Genomic DNA, 17,436 nt, shown 5'->3' on the forward strand with positions numbered 1-17,436 from the left:
ATAACATTAATTTTGCAGTGGCTTGACACATTGGGCATCAGAACAGAAGTTTCTTTCCTCTTCTGGTTTTTCGGAGCAAAGAAGCACAAAAGGAGAGGACCAGGAAAGTGGTCCCCAAGCATACACAACCCTATGTAGAGGGACCCTGGAGAAGGCACAACTCCTCTACCCTGTAAGGAGTCAGGAATATATCTGAAAGCTGATTAAGTGGACGTGTAAGAGAAGGATCTACCTGTACTTTCCCTCACAGCTACCAGAGAGGGAGAATTTGTCTTCTCCCACAGCACAGCAATAAGCCTATGTCCAGGAGTCTTCAACATGAGTTTTAGCTGAAGCTGTAGCACTTCAAGTTAGTTGCTGCTTTCCTCCACCAGGCTACTGGCAGAACACACAGTTGTATGGTAGGTTATTGTTCCAGAGGAGTAAATGCTACAAGCCTGGTAACCAGGCCAGGTTTGTATAGGGCTCTTCAAACTCAGATTCTTCGGTGAATTTTCTAAATTTCCAAAGCCAGAAAAATCTGGGATGCTGTCTCTGAGATAATGGCTTGCCAACCAGGAACAATTTTAAACAGAAAGAGCTCTTAGCCAAAGATATAAATCTGTACTTTCCTAGATTCAGGGAAATCTTTGTTTCGTGCTTTGAGAGAAATTTCTTGCTTCAAATTTTTTGTTCGCTTTCTTTAATATGTTTTCTGTCTTTCTGTTTTACTCAGTTCTCTCAATTTTAGCATCCATGTTATCTTTCCTTTTTGTATTCCATTTGGCTACCTATTCTCTAGTTGAGGCTGGAACATGTTCTGTCTACTTCACTTCATTCCAAGGTACAAAAATCCACCCACGAATCCACCTTTTCCATGTTCTCTTCATTGTACCAAACCCCCTGAACAGTTTTATTTCACTTAGCCCCTCCTGTTTTTTCACTAAATGTGAGGCTTGTTGCTTCATCCTTCCCCTACTTTTTCACTCAGTAACTGAAGGAGAGGTAGAGAAAATGCTGTTGGTGAGTCTGTAAAAAGATCTCTTTTTCTGAATGGGTGGCACAGAAAAAGGTTTGGTAGCTGCTTGGCTTCAGTGAAAAATAATGGTTGGTTTAAAGCATTGGGAGGGAAAGGATGAAAGGAATAAATTGTTTTGTCCAGGCCATCAAAGGAACAGACATTACATTTTCATATACACCAACAACATTCATTCACATGATATTCTCGTGTGTGCTCTGTCTTCACAGCTCACAAAGTCATGGAGTAAGTGCCATAACCAGGAACTGCAGTTATTTCTGCAGACACATCAGATGTAATTTGGTTACTATATGAAACCATCACTATAAATTTAATCATTCCTCTTTGAATTGTTGATCTGTGGAAAATAATGCCATTGTGTCTTATTTCCTCTCTTTAACATAATTCCAAATGATGAGTAGGATCTCAGTGCTATTAAGAAGATGAAGTTTTTCTTTTAAGATGCTACTTTGTATGCACCAAAAGGGACATACCTATTTGAGACTGAGCAACCATAGTGGATTTCCGATCACACAGAGGAGAGAAGGGCAGCCCTAGTTCTGCTTCTTTGTCACCCTGGAGAAAAAAATTGAGAAGAAAATTTAAAAAGACAAGACACATTGCACTTTTCATATATTATGTCACGATTGTAAAAGCATCTCGTTTTATTTTCTTTAATTAAGTTTGGATTTTGTTTAGATTGGGGTTTTTTAATAGATATATATATATAAAATGTAGAGAATTTGAGTCTCACTAGAAAAGTTGTAGTCCAAGGAGAAGTTGGTGAATTAAGAATCTTGATTCCGGTGACTTTTCATTAGAACTTTCCCTGCTTGCTTGGTACTTCTATGCACCAACTAAAAACTACTTGAGCACAAGAATGCTTGTCACTGCAGTTTTCCAGAGAGCTCAGTTCTCAGAGCAAATCTTTCATGAGAAAACATCATTGTCAGGACTGATTTGTCAGGGCTTGCACTTCCTTGCATGCCTTTATTTAGTCTTTCAGATAAGACTGTCTGGATACAGATTAGTTATTTTTTCCAAAGTTTTCTATGAGAAAGTAACCTGGTGGGTTGATGTGGGACACACTGTGGACATTGTCTACCTGATTTCACCAAGGCTTTTGATATGGTTTCCAACAGCCTCCTCCTAAAGACACTGATGTGTTATAGTACAGACAAGTGGTCCATGCAGCAGGTGGGGAACTGACTAACAAGTCCCAGTCCATCAGCAAGTGGTGATAAATAGCTTCTTTTCAAACTAGCAACTTGTCACAAGTGGGACACTCCAGCAGTCAGTACGGGACCCAATACTGTTTAATATCTTTATAAGCAATCTGGATGATGGGATCAAGTTACCCTGGCAGCTAATGATACCAAACCAAGTGGGCAATGGAACACTTTTAAAGGGAGAGTCATCCTGCAGGTAGATCTGGATAGGCTGGAAGAGTGGGCTCACAAGAACCTTATGAAGTTCAACAAGGACACATGTGAGGTCATACACCTGGGAAAACATAACCCAGGACCACAACACAGGCTGGGAGCAGCCCAGCTGGAGAGCAGCTCTCTGGAAAAGGACCTGAGGGTCCTGTTGGACAGCAAGCTAATATGACTGAACACCATGGTCTCTGGTGAAGAAAACAACAGAATGGTGGGCTGCATTAACAAGGGCATCACCAGCAGAGGTAATGAAATCATTATTCCAAGCTACTCAGCACCTACCAGGTCACAGCTGGAATACAGTGTTCAGTTTTGGTCCCCCCATGCAAAAAAGAAGTGTATAGGCTGGAGTGGGTCAAGAGAAGGGCTACAGAGATAATGAAGCAACTGGGAAGCCTGTCATGTAAGAAAAGGCTGAGAGAACTGTGTTTGTTAAGCCTTGAGAAAAGAAAACTTAAAAGAGACCTTATCACCATGCTCCACTATTTAAAAGGTGGCTACAAAGAAGATGGAGACCCACATTTTACAAGGAGGCACATGAAAAGATATGAGTTAATGGATACACGTTACTCCTGAAGAGATTCTAATTAGACACAGAATAAAATGTTTTCACAATGAGATCAGCCATTAAAATTATCTCCCTAGGGAAGTGGTGGATTCCCTAGCTTTGGACACTTTTAAGATTCAGCTGGATAGGGTGCTGGATTGTCTTATCTAGACTGTGCTTTTGCCAAGAGGTTGGACCAGATAATCCTTCAGCTTTCTTCCAACCTGGTATTCTATGATGCTGTGAATACAACACATTACCTTGAGATTACATTTACATTTTAACTACATAAGTCCAAACATGCCTACCAGCCCTCAGAACTGAAAGTTCTTTTCTAGCATCATAAGATGGTATAAGACCAAGTGTTATAACCCTATATTTCCCAATTTTCCAGTTTTTCAAGTCACATGTTTCAAAAAGCTCTTTAATTCAATTCAATCACTCTATAACGTTGCTTTATGTTGAGAAGATATGCATAGGATGACATAGCTGCAGTACTCCCCACAGAGCATTCAAATTTAACTAGCCTGTTAAATATACTGTAAAATCATTTACTTAAATTAGCAGCTCACTATAATTGTGCTAAACTTCTTGTTAGTGTTCTGACTAATGTCAAATAGAAGCTAAAATATTCAGGAAATTAAGCAGATAAAAGCTTCTGTGGGTATAAGTATTGAATTCTTCTTATTTCTGTTAATATACATAAAAGGGGGGCACAAGTTATGCTAGGATTTTGTGTAGAACAACAAGCAATAGTATCCTTCTACTATAGGAAAACCCTGATTTATTTTAGGAGCCTGATATACAAATATCAGGGTAAAACACAAACTAAACACAGAAATATTTCCAAGTTATTCCTTTCCTTTCCAGAAATATTCCTTTACTGTGTCAGTTGTGTCACTCAGAAAAAACATCTCTCAATGCCAGCTCATAATTCTTCTATTACTCCTTAGATCTCCTGGAAGCCAGTGGCTCATTGTCTTGGAAAGGAACACCTGCCTGAAGTGCTCAGAGAGACATTTATTTTCTGAGCTATTTGAGCAGCTCCATAATGGCTAGTTAAAACACATTAGTAGAACTAATTAATGAAGATGTTTGCCTGAAGAAATGCTCATAGATGTTGAGTATAAAAAAACAGTATTCTACTTAGAATCTTTCACACCTACAGCATGGTCACTTGAGGTGTGAAGAACTGTGTCATGTCACATCTCAAAATACTGGGAAATAACAGAGCTGAGGATCTTTTCTGATATAGTTTAGGTCAGGCTTTATGCCTCTGAAGAACATTTAGCAGAAAGGAAAGGGTCTGCAATAAGTGACCAAGGAAATAAATGTCCAACCCTAGGTCAATCAAGCTCCTTACAACCATATGCCCTTGGCTAGTAGTAGTTCTCAATATGATGGTTTGGGGATGGCATTCTCCAATTTAGTGCTCCCACAAAAAACCTCAGCACCATGCATTCCCCACTCACTGGCCATTACCCGTTCCTCTTCCCCTGCAGTGAGTTGGAAAGGAGAATTGAAGGCATAAAAAAGATACAGATCAAAACTTAAGAACAATCTCATAGAAACAGCAATGAGATAAGAAAACAAATAGTAATAGCAACAGTATGAATAGCAAAGTTGTACAAGAGACGGCAAGTGATTCACATACAAATGCTCAGCATGGAGCCTGACTGCTGCCACATTACCCCAATCCAGAAGAAAGCCCTTCCCTCGTCCCAGAAAAATTATGTGAAATGGTATAGAATAACCTCCAGGTCCTAGCCATGCCTCCTCTGGCTGCTGTGAAAATTACCCTGTCCTGTTCAGAACTAGGACGGTACCTACCCTTTATTTCTATAGCATTTGCATTATGCCCAGATCCCACACTTTCCAACTATACACATATATACAGAAAAAAAATAAAATGTATGTATGTATGTATGTATGTATTTACAAGCAGTATTATCATTTTTGTAGTCAATGGCCATCCCTCCAAGATGCCTGTTGAGTTCATTTAGTCCTGTGACTAAATGACTGTGGATTCTATCCATCCTAAGTGTCTTCAAGGGCCTGCTTGAACTGGTGTGCTGTTGGGTGGTTGCAAGCTGCATCAGGAGTTCACAACTGGTGTATCTGGAGCAGTCCATATCCATGGTCCATGGTGGCTATGGCATACAGTGCCAGTGTCATTCAGCAGACAATATTAACAGTTCAACATTACAGACTGTTCTCACCCAAAAATCAAATCCCTTTGAGGTATACATAATGTTTCCCCGTCACTCTCCATTACGCACCAAGTGCACCCAGAGCCTTGAGCAAAACAATCCCACATTTGTTTGAGTGAGGATTAAGCCAAACTGTCTTTCCAAACATATTCCTCATATACACCACAGGGACTTCGTCCCCTTCTACAGTATGTTGAGGTTTTATTGCACAGGGGGAGCTCAATTAGCAAATATTCTAGTACGGACTAACCAGATGGCCTCCACAAAATGTAGATCCCAATGTTTGAATGCCTCACTACCTATGGCTTTCAATATGGTTTTTAACAGCCCATTGTACCATTCAATATTCCCAGAGGCTGGTGCATGATAGCAAATATGATACACCCACTCCATACTGTGCTCTCTGGCCCAGCTGTCTATGAAATTATTTTTAAAATTAGTCCTGTTGTCTGACTCAATTCTTTTTGAGGTGTCATGTTGCCACAGAACTTGTTTTTCAAGGCTCAAGATGGCATTACAAGCAGTGGCTTGAGGCACAGAGCACATCTCCAGTTGTTTCCACCACTCTAAATACATAGTATTTTCTTGTGAGTTTGAGAGTGTGATGTAATCAATCTCCCAGGCCTCCACATATTTATATTTCAACCATTGTCCCCCATACCACAGAGGCTTTACCCACTTGACCTGCTTGACTGCAGTGCTTATCTCACAGTTATGGATAACCTGAGAGACAGGATCCATGGTTAAGTCTACCCTCAATCACAAACCCATCTCTTCCCTGTTGTATCTCTTCCTTGGTGACCTGAGGTATCATGGGCCCACTAAGCCAGAAATAATTCACCCTTATTCTGCCAATACAGATCCACCTGAGACACTTTCATCTTGGCAGCTCAATCCACTTCTCCATTGTTGCATTGCTCTTCAGTAGCTCGATTCTTGAGTGCACTTGCATCTACATAACTCAGTTTTTCAAGCCAGGCAGCAATGTCTTTCCACATTTCAGCAGTCCACATGGGTTTACTCCACAAAGCCAACTGGTCTTTTTCCTTTGGTCTGTGGACCACTCCCACAGAGTATATGTTACCATCCACAAGTCAGTGTAGAGGTAGAGTGCTGGCCATTTCATTCAGAAAAATCTAAAGCCAGTTGAACATCTTACAGCTCTGGAACCTAGATCCACCTTGTCTAATTTCTGCAACTCATCACACAGAACTCCATACAGCAGCTTTTGATTTTCAGTACGTTCTGAAAATACAGCAGAACCATCAGTAAAGAGTGCATATGACTTTTTATTTTCTGATAGCTGATTATATATGGTGGGACCTCCTCAGCACATGTCATCTTTTCCTCCTCCAATGATTTTGATAGTCTGAAATTTTTGCCTTGAGGCCAATTTCTGGTTTGTGATTTTGCTTTCAGGCCAATATCCCTGGGCAATTAGGGGTCTCTAGTTGAGCTTTCTGAGTGATCAGCACAAACCTTTTCAACATTCAGCCCAGAGCAGGCTATCAGGGTTCCAGGAGCAGCTGTGCTTCAGTGACAATCCCTTCTGATGCAGCTGGAACTCCTTCATAAACTGCCAGTACCTCTTTTTCAGTTGAGGTGTAACAGGCTTCATATCCTCTGTATTCCAGACTCCAGAATCCCAGGGGTTACCTTCAAATCTCCCAAGGTACCTTTTGCTAGAGATTCCAGGAAAGACTATGCTCCCTGGCTGTGGTGTACAGCACATTTTTTGCATTTTTTCCTGTCCTAACTGGGCCTATCGCTCCCAAGGAATCTCCTGAGTACTGAGGAAAGCTTGTATTTCCTTCTTGCTGGCTGGTAGGGACATAGCTGCTATTTTGTTGACCATATCCACTGGAATCTGATTATAACCATCTTGCTATTTTACTCCTAAAAACTGATATTCCTGGGCAGGTCCCTTGACTTTGCTTTATGGCAAAATCAACCTTCAGAAAGATGTGGATTATCTTCTTTTTTTCAAAAAACTCACTCTGTTGTGCTGTGCCACACAATAATGCTATCAATATGCTGCAAGTATTTTGGAGCCTCACCCTCTACAGGTTCAGTCTGGATCAGTCCGTAGGAATAGTGCTTCCACTCCTAGAGCCATCAGTTCTAGGCATATGGGACACCCCTCCAGGTAAAAGCAAACTGTGGCCTGCACTCTCTTGACAAAGAAATGGAGAAAAATGGATTAGCAATGTCCATGGTGGCACCATTTTGCTGTCTTGGACTCCAGATCATCCTCAAGTTCCAATATATCCATCACAGCAGCTCTCAGTGGTGGTGCGACTTGGCTCAGGATACAATAGTCCACTGTCAGTCTCTATTCTCCATTGGACTTACACACTGGTCATACAGGACTATTAAAGGGTGAGTGAGTGTTACTGACCACTCCCTGGCTCTCCAGTTCAGGAATCATCTCATGGATGAGGGTCACGGAGTCCGGTTGGTGCGGGGTTGTTGATGATGCACTGTTGTGGTAGTGATTGGTGCCTGTTGTTCTTTGACCTTCATCAGTCCCACAGCAGAAGGGTCCTTTGAGAGACCAGGCAAGGTGTTCAGTTGTCTAATTTCCTGTGCCTCCACAACAGTTATCCCAAAAGCCCAACAATGCCCTTTTGAGTTCTTGAAATACCCTCTCCTGAGTTAATTTATGCCAAGGGTGCCTGGGGTCTCTGGGCCAATGAGAATGGGGTGATTTTGCCATTCATTCCCAGTCAGGCTCACCTCAGCTTCCAGTACTGTCAGCTGTTGGGATCCCCCTGTCACCCCAGAAATAGAGGTAGGTTCTGTCCCTACAGATCTTGTTGGCATCAGGGTACACTGTGTGCCAGTGTCAACTAAAGCCTTTACACTCTTGTGGATCTGATGTGCCAGGCCATGGGATCCACACAGTCCAATAAATCTGGTTGTCACTTTCCTCCTGCTGAAGGCAGAGCCCCTCTAGTTCTAGTCATAGTAGTCATGGTTTATGTCTTGTAAATAAGAAATGGCTGTCCTTTCAAGAGGATCAGAAGTAACATTCCATTCCATTTTTTGTCTGACAACTTTCTGACTGGAAACTGGAACAGCATTTATCCTTGAAGAATTTCCTGTGATGGTTGTCCTTCCACTCAATTCACACACCTGTGCTGCTAGGGCAGAGATGGGTTTTCCATGCAACTTTCTCACATCTTCTCTGTGGTCAAGTAAAACTGCATGTTAACTCATGGTATGTACCCTTTCTCTTGAGCCAGTGAGTGCATGCTTCCAATAGCAGAGACTATGGTCCATACTGGAGGGGCATAGGACATTTCCTCTCTAACATGCTTGAATCTTTCCAGTCTCTCCGCAGCCAGGAAGGAAAAAGATTATTTCATATTGCCATAGTACTGTAGTCACCTGAATCCCTCTTTGTTATATTCCTTTGAGTGACATCAATGCTAAGGAGTTGGTGTACAACAATTGTATGCTGGATACAAACTTCTGCCACATGGATTGTGTAAGCTGGACCTGATCTGAGTCTACATGAGACTGCTTGTTATTTGAATCCTTATAGGTTACCCCCTATTTCTATAGGTTACCAGATAATTCTCTCAGATACAGTTCTCCACAGCTTTCCCCCTGCTTGACCACACTACTAGAACATACTTGCAAGAATTAATACCTTTCTCTCACACTTGATGGGAGTTGCTCCAGAGGCTAAGAGTTTCTGTCCTCTTCCCAATCCCTTTGTCAATGCCCACATCCCGGGACAGGGATCCCAGTTGTGTGGCTTCACTATCAGGGTTAGGTACCACAACCTTGTGAATAGACCAAGCAACACTGTGACCAGTGGCTCCATACATAGTAAAACTAATGCTTAGGTCAAATTTGTTTCCAGCACTCTGTTTTGGGATGCTTTATGTCCACATCTGTTGTTATCTCAATTCTTTGAGTCCCACAGTGGGTGCAAAACTAGGCTGTTTTGGTTTAGGAATGGTATTCTTCAATTTAGAAACAGCAATGAGATAAGAAAGTTCAAGAGAGAGGAAGTGCTTCACATGCAAATGCTCACCGAACACCACCCCAACCCATAAAACAGCCCTTCCTCCATCCCTGGAAAATAAAGTGAGATGGAATAGAATAACCTCCAGGTCCTCACCATGCCACCTAGGCTACTGCAAAAATTAACCCTGTCCTGGCCAGAACTAGGACATCAATTTGTGAGAAGTGTGTGTGTTTTCCTCCTAATGTCAAGTAGGAATGTACTCATTGATCTAGTACTAAATAACTTCAATGAAAACAAATCCATGCTTCATGGTAAGCTTAATGGTTTTCCTGAAGAGGAAATTAATACTGCATCTGAGTTTTATACACAGTTTTATCTAAAAGTATTGTTATTCATCTTACAAAACTAAAGTAGAATTTGTTGACTGAAATTAAAATATTATTTTAAATATATAAAATAATAGTTCTGTCTTCATCACATATGTAAAATAAATCAAAACTTAGAGGTTTTGTGGTCTCACATCTTAATGTGAGGTAATCTTAATTCCCTCACGAGTCTTTGGCAGTCATCTATATTAACACATCTAGTATAACTTCGAGCTAGAAAAGCATAAATATGCACAGATTTCCCCCTAAAATTAATGTTAAAATCACCCTACTTGCATAAGCCTCTTGGGTAGAAAGACAGAATCAGTTGCAGATATAAGCTATCTTCTTCCACCCAGTAAAAGATTTTTGGTTTGAAAAGCAAGTAAAAAAAGGGGGCTTACTGTAGTGCCTTTAAAAACAGATACCATTTTTTAAAATTGTCAGAACTCTTAAAGATTTGTCATATTTTTCCCTTTTACATTTAGATTTACTATAGGACATGAAGTTATTGGGCTTTGTAGGGAAACTAAGCACTTAAGTGCTAGCACTGCTTAGGTTAATAATTCATACTGGAGAAAAGTATCCTATACACTCCTTAAGTCATCTGTTTGCTCTTACCTTTTTTTTTTAATTCTTTAAATGCTTTTTATCAATTACTTGAGAGCCTTGTAACTATCACACAGATCTCACTGATATGTCTAGATTTGTGGGTCTGTCAACAGTTGGCCCACTATGAACTATAATTTTGATCAGTTCACTTCTTTTAAAGTAAGGGCAAAGTAAGCCTTTTTCACATCCATCACAACAATGTAAGTAGAGTTCTATAAAGTACAGCTACACAAATATAGTTTTATGATTCTAGAGCTAAGTAGAGCGACATATATTCCATCTTTTCCTAATTTGAAAGATATATTAGTTTCCCAAATTAGAATTTCTACTATGGAAGTAATGTTTATAGGGAATGTATCAAACACTAGCTTCCTAAGAGGCATAATAGCCAGTGCTAATGGTGCTAGAGAAGAAAGCTTCATATCATTTATAAGGTTCTTAAAAACATCAGAGAAAAAGCAACATAACTGTGTTAGTATTTTCCTACTTCCTTGCCCAATCCTCCACACTCCCTCTCAACTGCAGAAAAGAAAATATTTTCCCTAGCTTTACCTGTCTGAAGAACTCCTCTAGCAGAGACATGGTCCAGCGATGATGGAGATCCCAGGCCTTGGCTGGATGACTGATATCTGCTGTATGTAATAACAGTGATAAGGCTTTCGGCTTGTCAATTCTGAAAACCCAAAGGATCAAAAGAATTAATTGTCTGCTCTTGCAGGGAAGAATGCCAACAATCTTACCTACAGGAAAATAAGGAAATTAGAATCTTTGACCAGGATATTTGTGAAGTGGTTTTCCTGATCATAAAATCAGACAACTCTGAAAGACTGTCTTATTTCTCTAACATACATGATTCCTGTTTTAAAAGAGATACTAAGAAATGTGAAAATAAATATTGCTCAGCCTTGCTAAGCAACTTTCCAGGCTTGGCTGTCCACACTAGCAGTCTTGAAGAGCTGTTCTGTTCCCCATTTCATAGGTGCTGTATTTTATGCAGCTCAGAAGAGAAGATGGTCCCTGTCATCCCACTGTAATGAACAGTGGGGATCTCTGGGGCTCTGACAAGTCTACTCAATAACTGATAAACGTTTCACTGATAGAAAACTAGTGTGAGTACAGAAGGCAACCTTGATTTCACAGAAAGAAATGCTGGTGGTTTCTTATGACCATAACCTAAGAGGCTAGCCCAAGAACCCAGTAAATAATGCTTTCTTGGTATGGGTGTTCTCATTTTTGAATTCCACTTTTTGGCTATCCAAAATGGTTGAAAGAGTTGTAGCTTCTGAGGGGATCAGGTGGCTAGGCCCACCCTGCTCTGACACAGGTGTAATTCTGATATAGATACAATTCTGATACAGGTATAATTCTGGGAGGCTCTGGACATAACTGTGTCCAATATGAAAAACCGACCATCACTCAGAGCAATACAGAAGAGATTTTTTGGGGAAGAGCTGTTGACAAAATATTACAGCTCCCAGTGGCCTACTGGGAAGAAGAAAAGGCTTCCCCTATAGTGCTCCATCTGTTATTTTCCAGTCCTTCCCTCAGTGGATCTCAAGTTTTCATTTGTTCTCTGGTTATGAAGCAGGCCCCTTCCAGGGGTGACCAGCTGGTGATTCCAGCTGCATAAGGGCAAAGTGAAAGTTACATTCTGCAGTCCAATAACTTTAAATCATGCTCAATTATAGAGGTCACTCTAATGAATCATGTCCTTCATGTTATCCACCAGGGAAATGCCCAGCGAGGCTGGTCCCAACAATGGTGACATTTGAAAGCTTTGGGCTACTAGCACAGAATATAGATGTGCATATAAGCATGCACTCATCTCTTCCTAAGTGAATTAATTCAAAACTCAACAGCAGAAAGAAAATTGCTGTAGATATCAAAGAAAGAAAGTGCCTCTGGAGAGGCACTTTTGAAGTTAAACACATTGGCAAAGCACCAGCTGAAATGCAGCCCCCTCACTGCACTATGTTGTGAAGTAACTTACCCTTCTGGCTGCTGCAAAGCATTCTTCATAGCTTTGATTTGCTGGAAGTGACAGGACATATCGGTAGCCAGCACCATCTCAATGACTAGAGCTCTAAATTCCCTTTTGGATAGCATCACAATGGGAGCAGCAAGGAAAGAGAAGCACAAAAACCAGCATTAGACACACTCCAGTTTCTTTTGTTATCTGCAAATTATTGACAGCAATGCTTTTGTATGTAACTCTTTATTCCTCTTTCAGGGATAGGGAAGAGGACCAAGGATTTTCTGCACAAACACAGAAATGGGAGGGATGCAAATGAAGATATGTGGCTAATCCTTGGTAAGAGAAATATTAGATGTTTCCTGAAGAGCACACTGGTATTAGTACTCCTTTTTCAATTAAGCACAAACTTCTTCAATTGTTTTCTTTTCTAGGGCATTCCTAGAAGGGAGGGAAAAGAGTGTTTAAAGCATCAGAATTAGGTAACTTGATTCAACTGGTCGATATTCATGTTTAAAGTTGAGTCATATGGTGGAAAATCACCACATTAAAAAAAGCCTGCCTGGTATATATGATGCATATATGAAATAAAGACCTTTGAGAACCTAGAATACTTCCCTACTATTATTAATTCAAACTATTCGTGTATGAGATTTTGTTAAGCAAGCTTTCTGTTCTGTTTTGTTGTTTGGGTTTTTTTGGACTAGAGTTAATTATCTTCTTAGCTGGTACAGTGCTGTGTTTTGGGTTTAATATGAGATTAATATTGATAACACATTGATGATTTCATTGTTGATAAATAGTACTTACTTCAAATCACAGACTTTTGAGTTTCTCATACTCTGGCAGTGAGCAGGAGCACAGGAAGTTGGGAGGGAGCATAGCCAGGACAATTGATCCAAACTGGCCAAAGGCATACTCTATACCATAGAACATTCCCAATATATAAACTGGAGCCAGTGATCACTACTTGGTGACAGACTAGGCATCAGTCAGCAGGTGGTGAGCAATGGTATTGTCATCACCTGTTTCTCTTACATGTTATTTCTCTCTCTCTCTCTCTCTCATGTTTTCATTACTCTTATTATAATTATCACTATCATCATCATCATCAATAGTAGTAGTATTACAACACTAGTTTAGACTCCAGTTGAAATTTCTCTGAAGATGATATGGATGTCCTAAACAGTTTAAAATACCAGAATGTTCTGATCTACAACACAATACAAGTTTATTTTCTCTTTCTCTCAGTTCAGGTCTCTATAGATTAACAGAGGAAGAAGAGTTCCAGTTTAGCATACCAGATCAGGATTTGGAAGATTCAGAAATGGGTCATCATTCATTTAAAAATAAATCACTATTCTCCTTTTTATGAATGTCTCATGAAATCTATTTTGATGACTCCTCTCTTGCCTATAGTGCTGTGCTCAAATTCCAGCCCCAGGCCATCTGTGTACAGATCCAAGACTGCTGTGTTTACTTAGTCCCATGAGTGGCTTATAATGATGCTTCACCACCAGAGTTCTGCAACACTGATGGTATCAGTTGGCCTTGGTCTTCCCTCCCTCTAACCAGCTCCTCCTCCCAACCCACAAGTACAATCAGTTGCATAGTTAACAGCGTTCCATATGATGGATGATTTTTCCACGACCCCTCCAACCCCACCCCAGTCCTGGTCAGTTCCCAGCAGCACAAACATCTCTGTCAATACAACCAAGAGAGAAGAACCTGAATGCATAGAAATATACTTTTACAATAATATGGTGTGATAATGCTGCAGGAACAATTAATGCTGGGAAACAGCAGACTTTTCACTACATCCTCTGGACTACATATTCCATCATACTGCTCTGCATGGGCTACTTCATGAGTAGTTTATTGCACTAGGAATACAAAAGCAAAGGGCTTTGTTCAGGCAAATGAGTCAAAGATTGCAGTGCAAGAAGGTACATATGCTTGCAAGCACACAGATACTACTTTCCCTTTCATAAATGTAAATCTGGAACATGCACATCCTCTGACCTCTGCGTATATTTCAGATCATCATTTTCTCTGAAATGGAGATGAAAAATACTTCAGAGATGGTAAAAAATAAAGAATTTACCTATTGAAAAGTTCTTATTTGTTACTTCAAACAAAGGCATCACAACAGCATGTAACTTTGAAAATTAATAGGTAAAAGTTATAGGTAACACATGGAAGATCTCAAAAGATGTAACACTAGAGGATTATAAGCTTGTGCATTTGGTACTAAGTTGATATAGTTCTGAAATTCATTACAGAGTGAATCAAAGATAGATATTTTTCCATTTATTCGTTTTGCATCTGAGTCAGATTAGAGTCTGGGATACACACAGCTGTTATTTTTGCTCTGACCATCTTGACCACTTTGTTTCTGCAATCGTCTTCGAAGTCTACACTACACATGATGGTGCTGCACTCTGCATGCTCCCTAGCAGCTCTGGCTAAATAGACCCCAGAAATATTTTACAAGATGTGTTTCCTCTGAAGTGTCTTTTGACTATATTTAGTTATTCTAATAATGCACAAAAAGCCTGTTAATAATTTACATTACATACTTTCAGAGTGATTTCCTTTTCATCTGGGCTAAAATTTTTCTATTAGAGAAGCACAGTATATAAAAGCAGAGGAAAAGCAAGTCAACTGAAACAGTTTCCAATTATTCTTTTTTTTAGAGAATATGTTTGACAAACTCAAAGAAGAAATTAGGTAAGAGGCTGCACTACTTCTAAATATCGACACATTGCTACTGTCCAAAAAAACTGTCCAAACCATAGCACTTAGGCTTTATAAATATTATTATTGACATATGGTGAGCAGGCAGGCAAATTCAGATCTCTCTTCATGTTATTGTGAGACAATGAAGTCAGATATCCCCCAGGTATTTGTGCAATATCATGTTCTCCTTTATTCTATAGTATTCAAACACAGTTTTGTATTCAGGAAGAAGTTAATGAAGAAAAACTGAATCCAAGGAAAGAAGAAGTAGTGCAAGCTGATAAAAAAGGAAATATGATTATGCCCCTATAATCTGCCCACTATATCAAACTGGTAAATTTGGACATGTCCTTGAGTTAATCTCTTTGAGAAAGTCACAGATGCATCATGTTAAGTATTCACAAATGTGGTCATATCAGAACATTTTCCAATAAAGATAGCTCGCCTGTCAACTCAGGCCCAGGAAATACCCTGGAGACAAGCTTCCGTTGGCACTTTAAGAGCTAAATCAATCTCCTGGTTTTACTCCTGGTCATGTGGCATCATGTTATCAAGTATATAGGAATATGGAAGAGATGTCCTGAGATCTCCATAATCCACAATGGTTTTCATTACAGGAAAATAACAGTGCTCTTCAATATCTCCTCCCCAGCTGCATCCTCTCTCTCTCTTTCTCCTAAAAGACAGTAAAAATCCAACTCAAAGAAAAGACAATCCTCTAAAGATTCAGTCTGCATGGTGGCCATGACAAAAAAAGCATGAGCCATGGAAGAAAGGAGACTAGGAGAGAGTAGAGAGGTGACACTTTCTCCATGTCACCAGTGGACACTTCCAAAGCCTGTAGTGCCTTCTGCCTCCCAATATGCCCTGAAAACAAGGAACTGGAGGGATCTGGTTAAATAAGGGCATGTTGGGATCTGCTGTCACCACGGCAGCACAGCCACAGCAAACCAGAAACACCTTCATGACCAGCTCCATTTTCCTTCTTTCAACAACAGCATGATTTCTGTTTGCAGATTATTTGTTTATTACTTACAGTAGAGGAAGGGAAAGCACCTCCTTTCCTCCTTCACAGCTCTCAACAACTTTTACACAGCTCAGGTTACATGGGAATCAGCTGGCAGGGGAGAAGTACCTACACAACCTTCACTCTGATCACTCCCCCACAGCCTGTAACCAACATCAAATCAGTCCTGCCTTGACTAGAGCCACAACTCATCCACAACAATTCTTTGTGCAATGACAGGGCGGCCCTGCCTTCATCTTCAGCCACCCATTTTGTATCTGAGTCAAGAAGAAGCCAGGGACAGTAATGTCCCATGGGCCTTCCTGTTTTCAGACTAAATCCTCACCTCCAGGCCCCCAGGACCTCCAATCCAACAGATTCCTCTCATCACCCCTGCACAGAAGCTCAGAGGATGCCAGGCTCTCTCCTTCCCTCTGTTCCTCTTTGTTGCTTTGGGGTGTTTTGGTAAGACTAGCCAATAAGCAGTTAAAAAACAATAGTAAAAATACCCCACAAGTTAAGAAAAAATCTAGTAAAAACCTAACTAAAAAAACATTATTTAAGAAACAAAACCCCCCTGCTTTCCTTCCTTATTTGGCACTTTTGAGACTGCATGAGGACTCCTGTGTCTCATTCTGAACTCTCCAGAAGAGGAAAGACACTGCTATACTTGGTGTGGGCCCATTCCAGTGTCTTTAAGATGGCGAGCAGCTGGGGCATATGGCACATGGAGGTGGGCAGAGGGACCTGCTGCTGCATTGTGCCTTTGGGAGAAGAGAAGGCTCATGGCTGGGTCTGACCAGTGAACTTCCAGTGCATTTAAATCGATTCCCTGACCCAATACCTCATGTTAACTCCCACATCTACTTCACTATTGATAATTCCACTGTCTAGAAGAGGAAAGGCCTTTAAAGAAATAAAAATATAGCAGACATAATTTCCCCTGCTGGCATCTGCACTCTCTGTGGCAGAACACAAGGGATGGGTACAGTCTCTCCTTCCTTCTTGCTGAGTCTTAGTGATCAAAGTGTAAGCACATTCAGATGCAAGTATTCTTTGCCAATGTGCAGAGTAGTGTCACTGCATCTCTAGTTAATGAGATGTGGAGGAAAAATGCTTCATCTAAAAGGTAGAAATCAAACATAGATGCAGAGCATTGCTGTGAACACTGTCTTTACAGAAAAAAATACTTCTGTGAACTCCAGAGCTCCTCTGGCTTTAAGGTCTTTAACCTCACAGTCAGTAGGGAGCAGGCCAACTATCTTTTTACACCTTGGTTTTTAATCAACAGCTTTGGTTTGTTCCCTCATGGAGCCACGGAGTTGACTGGCAGGTATCCAGCACAGCTTACAGGAGCCCATGCTTGCAGCAAACCATGGAACACACTCTGACAGGCTTGGTGCACCTCAAGGAATTCATTACCAAGTTTGTTCTGAACATAAATATAAACATTGGGACTTTTTGGTATACTTTGTTTTGGTTTAGGGGGTTTATTTTCGGGTTTGGGTTGTTTTTCATTTTTAGCCTGCTACATTCTCTCTCTCAGAGTAAAAGATGCCCAAATCGTTCC

General features: G+C 40.5%; 1 protein-coding gene across 5 annotated transcripts in view; it reads right to left on the reverse strand.

Moving 5' to 3' along the window:
* The window catches only part of PDE1C (phosphodiesterase 1C), a 288,097-nt gene that overhangs the window by 104,457 nt on the left and 166,204 nt on the right, over positions 1-17,436 (reverse strand). For all 5 annotated transcript variants that reach the window (XR_015804815.1, XM_088167961.1, XM_088167971.1 and 2 more), the window contains 3 exons: positions 12,140-12,241; positions 10,702-10,822; positions 1,492-1,573 (listed from right to left, as the gene is read on the reverse strand). Coding sequence is in view for 4 of the 5 variants with exons in the window: in XM_088167961.1 (XP_088024087.1) it covers positions 1,492-1,573; positions 10,702-10,822; positions 12,140-12,241 (305 nt within the window). In the remaining variant the exon portion in view is untranslated. The remainder of the gene's footprint in view (positions 1-1,491; positions 1,574-10,701; positions 10,823-12,139; positions 12,242-17,436) is intronic.

Source organism: Sturnus vulgaris, chromosome 1 (assembly GCF_052056855.1).
Source record: "Sturnus vulgaris isolate bStuVul1 chromosome 1, bStuVul1.hap1, whole genome shotgun sequence".
Lineage (NCBI taxonomy): Eukaryota > Metazoa > Chordata > Aves > Passeriformes > Sturnidae > Sturnus > Sturnus vulgaris.